The 8188-nt window shown below is 35.6% G+C and overlaps 1 protein-coding gene across 1 annotated transcript; it reads right to left on the bottom strand.

Moving 5' to 3' along the window:
- Positions 1-1647: 1647 nt before the first annotated feature.
- On the bottom strand, positions 1648-5278 carry LOC113226906 (probable cytochrome P450 6d5). Its single transcript, XM_026459711.1, has 2 exons — positions 4056-5278; positions 1648-2910 (listed from the first exon to the last, which is right to left on the bottom strand). Exons 1-2 carry the CDS (start codon positions 5251-5253, stop codon positions 2738-2740), a joined length of 1371 nt encoding a protein of 456 aa, XP_026315496.1. The 5' UTR covers positions 5254-5278; the 3' UTR covers positions 1648-2737.
- Between the last annotated feature and the right edge of the window lie 2910 nt (positions 5279-8188).

Below are 8188 nucleotides of genomic sequence, written 5' to 3'. Positions count from 1 at the left end.
TTTATTGTTGGATAATACGTCTCATAATTTACAACCCCTTTGTTCTGTGTTCTGAACATTTTTTTATAATATCTAGTGACGGGAGGAACAAGTCGTGCGCCTTGATGGTAAGCTACATGCCTATCCATGACAGTTGCAGTGTCCTCAGAGCTTTAAATCGCAAAGATCTGAGGGGCACTGCCACTGCGCCCGTCACCCTGAGACATAAGTTGACAAGCCCAATGCATTTGCGATTTCACCACTTATATCTAATATTCATATTTTTTTATAAAAAAAACACTACTCGACTACTAGGACTCTAGGTCACCATAACATTTTATTTTCATTGAAATGAAGTGTTTCTAAAAATTTTTATTGAAATCGGGACGGGACGAATAAATCGTACGCCTGATGGTAAGCAATACGCCTATCCATAACAATTGCAGTGCCACTAAGAACTTTATACCTCAAAGATCTCAGGGGCACTGCCATTGCGCCCGTTACCCAGAGACATAAGTTGACAAGTCTCATATGCCTGTAATATCACCAGCACCCTTACCCTTCAAAACCGGAACGCAGTAATGCTGATATTACTGCTTGACGCCAGAAATCAAACTTGAATGGGACCACTATTGAGGTACCTCCTGTCCAAAAAAGAAGAATCTTCGAAATTCATTCAAAAATGTCGGAGTGACCGCATGTACACAAAAAAAATGGTTTCAGCAATTTTGTGTTAGAAGTTGGAGAAAATATGCAGTTCTCTGGCATTCAAGTCACCATTCAGATGGCAGTCAATTTTGTGACATTTACTTCTTTAACATGAGTTTACAATATTAATAGAGACCGCGTAAAGTACCTAGGTATTTGTACACAACATTCAATGACACTGAATTGTTAATTATAAAAAAGAATGTTTGTTTACGAAAATGATTGTCACCCTACCGTAGTATATTTGGTTCGTCTATGTCAGGTCCATTACCAAGCGCTTCCAATGGGTCGGCTATGGAAAAATATTCCTTTTCCGAGCCCCTCTTGTCCTACCCTCGTCCCTCATTGTCAACCGTATTGATTTTTAATGCCCTTTATGATCCGAATTATTGGGGGTGGTATTTTTGGAGTAAGTAATTAGGGTAAAATTGGATGTGTATAAAAAGGCACCCTTTTTAGGGCTTCATAAAAGAATGGATATCAGACTAACGGGATACGGTACCTAGTCGCTCGTATAGGATTTAATGGTAGCATGTTCTAAGTATTACGTGGGCAATAGATCTGACATGTGATTTAAGATTGTATGGTATGTGTAAGACTGCGCCAAGATTCTCGATCTCATGGTCAATAGGATTAAACAAAGATTTTCAAACGCATGGTCTCTTAAAGTGCACCAAGATTTCATGGTCATTATGACAGCGCTAAAATTCTCGGTCTCATGGTCATTAACACTGCGTCAAAATTTTCAATTGGATAGTCAATAAGTCCAAAGACTGTTATGAAGTTTCTTTTTAAATAAATAAGTGTTCATTTAAAAAAAAAATACCAATTTTTATAAAACTCCGTTTCTTGCTTCACGCGTAGTTAAGTAACTTTTTAAAGTTTGTCGAGAACGCAATTTTTTTGGTAAGGATAAATACACACAAACGTTCATAAAAATTACATATTTACTGTTTATAGAACTTCTACAGAAACTCAAAATAATAAATAGTCTTAAAACTAACAAATTGAGCACCATCACAATTAACAGATAAACATTAAAAGACACACTGAAAATATAAAAATATTTAAGTTACACGTACATCCATACTATCACTCTTGCTCCCGCTATGATAACCATAGATTATGGACTTCCACCTGCCACATTCACGTCATATCTCTCTCTTTCTTTCATTATTTATTTCAAACACGCCCGTTTACACTTGTTATTTTTGGGCTGGTCCATTTTAAGGACATCCTCAATGTAACTGAGATACGCCCAGATATAACTTTCCTCTCGTTTGAATTATAGCCTATAATGATTACTTAATGCTTTTATATATCAATCTGGTAAGACAAAAATGTGGGAAAACCGAGAACAACCGACTTAATTGACTTTTTTTATATATGTGGAATAAATAGATAATTTCTCTAAAAAATTTAAAATAAGTATATTTTTATAATTATGTCTAAAGTCCAAATTTCACAAAAAAAAAAAGTTCTTATGGCATGCTAACAGATGACGCCTAAGGACGCGTTCCCATTATTTCGTAACGGAATATCTATCGTTGGACGACTGTCGCGTCTCTAGCCTGTTCCTATATGACGACTATCTGTCGTGACTGCCGTGGACTTTTTTATCGTTGAAGGACATTCATGCCTAGCTGTTCCCACTGCATCGTGACGGCAATTTATCGTTTCACGGCAGCCGCCTTGTCGTTTGTAGATATGAGACAACGATAAATTAAACGTGACGACGATAGTACCCGCGATTATCTGTCTTCGCATTTTTATTGTAATGTTTTATTTATCTTCCGACAACTGTCATTCTAACACTTCCTTTTGTTTTGATAGTCTGTTGTCGTAACTTCAAAAAAGTCGTGAACGATATTTAATCGTGTTATGCAAATAATGTGAACTACTTCATTTAAATATACAAGCTTGGACAGTTTAAACTGCACCACTATCTGTCGTCACGTGACACGCAGGAACGCAGGAAGTGGGAACGCAGCCTAAAGTGATTCAGTAAACGTTCCATTTTACCATTTTTGGTTCCGGAAGCTAATGATTTCTAACACTCAATAGGTTTGAATCTTAACCAAACATCATCATCAATGACTCTAGTGAAATTATAATCAACCAATGCCAATTGAGATGGTGTCTTCCCCATTGCAATGTAGACATCAAACTTCTTCAGTAGACTGCTGGCCACGGTACGTATAATTTGCAGAGATAGCTCTTCACCTGAAATGAAAATAAAAATTGACAATTTTATGAAAACAATAAAAATATGGTTGCAGCATTGATCCCTGTGGTAGAAAACTTTCTGTGGTAGAAAGCTCACAGAAGGTACATAGTACAGACATACAATAAGAATGATTACCCAGTTAAAACTGTGAGTAATTCTGTAATGTTGTTGCATTTATCAGTCATAAGACCATATATGCATGTCATTTCAATGTCTAAATTAATTTCCATTTTAAAATGTGTTGGTTATCACAATTTTTGCCCCAATGATCGCAAGAGATCCGTTGCGATTTCGATTGTTTACACATTTCACCTGACCAGTTCAAAAAAAGGCTTGACCTTTAACAAGTATGCCGTTGATTCAAACTTTCACAATTTCTTTTGTTAACACATCATACATTTGGTTGCAGAAACAATAATAAATCTTGACTATCGTGCAGATATATTTGCTGTGTCACTCATGTTATCGACATGTGAATTTCACCTCTAATACTTCAGTGTTGGGAGTCTACTTTCAAATACAATGTTGCAATGGAGGAAAGTATGTCAAAAAGATGATAAAAAAGCTTTGTAAAAAATTTTTTAATTTTTTTTACTAACACGAATGACATATTTTAGTTATTATTTATTCGCGTTGTGAACAATTCGGGGTTTAGTAGAAATACGAGTCAAAACAGGTCTTAAGTTGTGGGTAGTTTTTTCTACGGTTCCGTAAACTATGTATTTCTTATGTTTTCGTCTGATTATACTTCAAAACCTCTTACGCGTTCCGTAATTTACTGTCATGAAATCAGTTGGAAAGACATCACTTCTTTTTTTATGAATTTGCACTCATTTATTTTAGATTCCACAATACAGCCTCTTCATATAAATTTAGTATCTTCCTTGTTTTAATGGGAAAAGCGACAAACGCCTGTATTGGCTCTAGTTTTGTTTGTCTCATAAAAAATAATACATACTTTTATTTCATCTTATTGATATGCATGTAAAACCAAATTAATGTAACAAATGAAATACAAAATTTACGTATTTGCAAATTAAAATTTATTTCATCCGATTGTGTAATATTTTGTGGAAAATTGCTGCAAATCCTTATCTTTGAGCGTACTTTAATAATATGGATTCATTATCACATTACTCACCTATGCACTTTCTTGGTCCCGCTCCAAAAGGCAGAAAAGTATATCCATGTACCGACGAATCTAAAAACCTTTCTGGTTTAAAATCTCCAGCTTCTTTAAAATAAATATTATCCCTGTGTAAAGCTTCAATTGGTACATTTACAGTAACGCCTTTGTCTATTAACATTTTACTGTCTAGAAATTTGTATGTCTTGACACATTTTCTTGTTATAACAGAGTATGGTGGGTGTAATCTTAAAGTTTCTTTAATAGCGGCATCTAAGTGTTCAGAAGAAATTCTAGCTCGTTTTTGTGCTTCGGGATTCTTAGCCAATTCGTAGAACAATGCAGTTAGTACATTGAGAATTGGTATATATCCTTCGGTAATAAATGAGGATAGAACACCAAAAGATAAATCATCAGGTTGTGTTTTTAGCTTCTTGATATTCTCTTTTTCATCCAACTTAAAAACTAATGACAGTTTCTTTGATAGTTGAGCATTTTGAAGAGTTTTCCTTATTTTATTTGTCGGTTGTCCAATTAAAGTGGAGAGTCCAAACAAAGTGTAAACGGATGGAAAGATGCTTTTTAAATAGCTCTTAAATCTATCTCTTAATGTTCGCTCTTGAACAGATTTCCTTAAATCCGTAATAATATTTTCGTCGACATCTTTAAGCAATAAATTTTTGAACACAATATCCAATACCTGTGCCAATAACTCTTGAACATTCACATCTCCATTTGTTCCTGACAAACATTCAAGTGAATCATCTTCAGATATTTTAAAATCCTCCAATATGGATACTAAACCGTGTCTCAATAAGGTCCACTTTTCTCCTTCAGCGTAAAACAGATTGTTTCTTAAGCAAACATCCCTCGATTTGTCCAAGTCGAGTCCTCTGCTTTTAAAGTTCTTGAAATTTGTCGACAGTACTTCCTTTACGATGTCTGGGCTTTTCACAGTTAAGTCAGGTATTCTACTTTTAACCGAACCAACAAAATCTTCCTTATAACTTTTGTATAGGGCATTGATTTCTTGAGTATTGCTTCTTAACCCGAGGATTCTATGGTAATCACCACCATAGAAAGGTACAGAAATTTTATAAGGCACGTGTCTGACGTACCAATAACTGAAGAATTTAGTGACATAGTCGAAGGTTAAGGCAGCTATAAGGCCGATTGCAACGGTGCAGTTGAGCCAGAAACTTTCGAAGAACATCGCGTTCGCGCTGTTCGGTGATGCGGGGAATACTGACAGCATGTTGCGTTTGCGACTGTAATATGGCTATTTGCCTAAACAGTTAGACATTTTTTTGCAATATTTGCGTTGAGAAAGATACAACAAGCCAATACTAAAGACGAACTACAACCATGTGAGCATTATGACGAATGTTGAATAATAATTTTATATAGTTATAAAATTATGCCAATATCATACCATAATCCCAATATATTGGCTATTTTACCGCCCTGATGTCTACTAGGGAATTTTTGTTTTATGTTATCATAGTTTATCGATTATTATAATGGAAGAAATAAGCGGGCTCATACTTAGAAACTTAAAGCTTTCTTGATGATTATTTTTGTAAGTGTTTTATATATTCGTGTTTTTCGTCCCAGTAAGTAAAAATCTGTTTCTTAAGTTTTTTACGCCACATCCTTACGCGTACTTGCATGATGAAGAAAGCTTACTGTAAATCAGAATCAACAAACTGTGAAAGACTAGGTCACTTAACGGTACGTTTAGCAAACTTTGTAACACTGTTAAAGGTTTATTTCTGAAATATTCGTTGTAAATATCGCTCGACAGGCTGTCGGAAGACATCTTATGAACATACGTTCCACGTATAAAAGATCTGATCGTAGTAAGATCGATTGAAACAAAAATCGTTCTCCAAACTTATTGCCAATGAACTTGAGTTTCTCCATTAAATTACTTTGAATGTGTTAATGTTGAGACGTCATTATTTTACTAATGTCTTTTTAAACTGCGGATCATAATAATACACGATTCTGTACCTTCACTGATTCATCTACGCTACTTACTATCTGCGTGACAGTCGATTATGGATAACTTACGCTGCCGGGTACGGATCTTCACATTAAGAGCAATTTTGTTGGGTAGAGGCAGTATTAATAGAGGTAATAAGCTTCGCTCACATGCATAATATCTTTCACAACTTAAATACAGCACATAATTAGCCATTATTATGCTACCAAACCGAAATCATACTCAAAGAAAAATAATTAACCGCCATCTTGAGGACTGTGTCCGTACTTCTTTAGCGCATGTTTTGTCCTAAATGACAATGTTTACCGAACAGCGCTATCTAGTCACTCATCTTAGTATTACTACGTAGTTCATAGTAGACTCGATGTCGCCGCTTAGGTTTGATCTTAGTAGTACGTCGTCGCGTAAATAGATGGCGCTATGTACTATTTGTTCTAATACCCGGTAGATGTATGTCTTATTAATGCTTTTTTAACATTTCAAGATGAGTACCATACTATGCTCTGAACTTAGAAATAACAAATAACTCAAAACTTAATAATAACCGAACTCCAATTTAGTTATTTTAAATTCGCCTTTCTAAACTATAAAGGCAAAATGATAATGTCTAGGCAAAAACATTCCAACCCTTTACTGGTACCGTAATTTGTCACTGCGGGACGCGCGAACCTCTAATCAAACGACAAAACAACAAACAACAGTGCTCACGTGTACGTATTTTAAAAATAGAAACAAGAAAATTCAATCTCTATAATTTCTACACGCCTGAGTATCTCAGAACCAGTAGTTAAGGAAGATCTGCGCTAGGACAAATTAATCAGAAGTTGCAATACTGCCCACGCCCATGAACACAGGATGCCCTGCTAGAATGTACATTGAGCCATGGGTTTTCTATACTGACGCGCACTCACGCGCGCGCCTACGCACGCGCAACCATAGACTCACTTTGCAATATTTAAACTTCGAAAAGTAACAGAGTAGGTACATTTTGTTTTCTCCCTTCAGTTTGGTTAAAAATCATCCTTATTCCTAACATACACTTCGTAATATTGAAAGAAATTTTGTTATTAGATTTTAGTGACATATTTATTTTAGTTAACGATAAGTTCGTTTTTAATTTAAACAAATAAATATTGTATGTACTTTTACTACTGCAATAAACTGAAAAATCATGCGATTGTTTTTCTTATGTGACTTCCTTATGTTTATCTATTATCTGTGTTTGTTTATTTTAGGTACAGTCCCATACTTTCTACATAAGTTTTGTTTATAGTGCCTATCAACCTCTTGGTTATGCGGGAAGGGCACTCGTACAGGGACCATCTAATTTAGGTCCTAACCCCGGATCAGCACGCTTGCAAGGACTTATTCCGGTTCTCTGTAAGGCTAGTGCCTTAATGGCGTCTCTCCAGTTTCCAAATTCCTACGCGGCCGGAGGGACCGGAAGATGTCCAGCTCATCCTCTACTAGCTCTCCCGGCTACTGCTGGAGATGCCAAGTGGCAGTGTCCTGCGACAATGTCCGGACATAACCACTGACTTGATATTATTATGATAGGTACAATGTAAAATATTAATGTAAAATATTAATAAAAAAGATCATCGTTAGCGCGTTTGCGATTGCATTGTTACCATAGTGATCTGTCACGCAGCGGTCCTGAGTTCGATTCCCGGGTGGAGAGAAATATTTGTAAGGCCTTCATTTATTACTTTCGTACTTTTGGGTGTAATTGTGGTTGTCTATATATGTGTCCACGGCACCCGCGATTCAGGGTTTCTCTAGTCCGGGACTATGAATGTATGCATAAAGAAATTTGCAAGTATACAAAAATCTAATGAGAAATGGCGAAATTAAATATTATTGTTAGTAACACTTAGCATAATTGGAATAAACGTTCTTGATATGTGGGATTTTTTTTAATTCTAAATAAATCCAAATGTCTTTATATTTCTAAGCGGAAAACGGGATATGTATTCGACATTATTTTTTATACTTCACAGGCAGACTTTATACCACCTGATGTAAAATAGAAAATGTAATCCAAACGTGAAGGAACCTAGTGCAGTGTTGATACAATTACTACCCTTGCCACGTCCACCCTGCATGCCTAAAAGACATTATAAACACACAATAAAAGATAGAG

This window comes from Hyposmocoma kahamanoa, unplaced genomic scaffold (assembly GCF_003589595.1).
Source record: "Hyposmocoma kahamanoa isolate Upper Pololo Valley unplaced genomic scaffold, ASM358959v1 202, whole genome shotgun sequence".
Taxonomy (NCBI): Eukaryota; Metazoa; Arthropoda; class Insecta; order Lepidoptera; family Cosmopterigidae; genus Hyposmocoma; species Hyposmocoma kahamanoa.
The sequence above is the reverse complement of the archived record's forward strand: the minus strand, read 5'-3'. Positions and strand labels throughout refer to the sequence as shown.

Excerpts from the sequence above, each read along its gene's own strand:
- LOC113226906 (XM_026459711.1), bottom strand. The coding sequence starts at position 5,253 with ATGTTCTTCGAAAGTTTCTGGCTCAACTGCACCGTTGCAATCGGCCTT. Across the intron at positions 2,911-4,055 it reads GGGACCAAGAAAGTGCATAG|GTGAAGAGCTATCTCTGCAA; the intron begins GTGAGTAATGTG and ends TTTTCATTTCAG.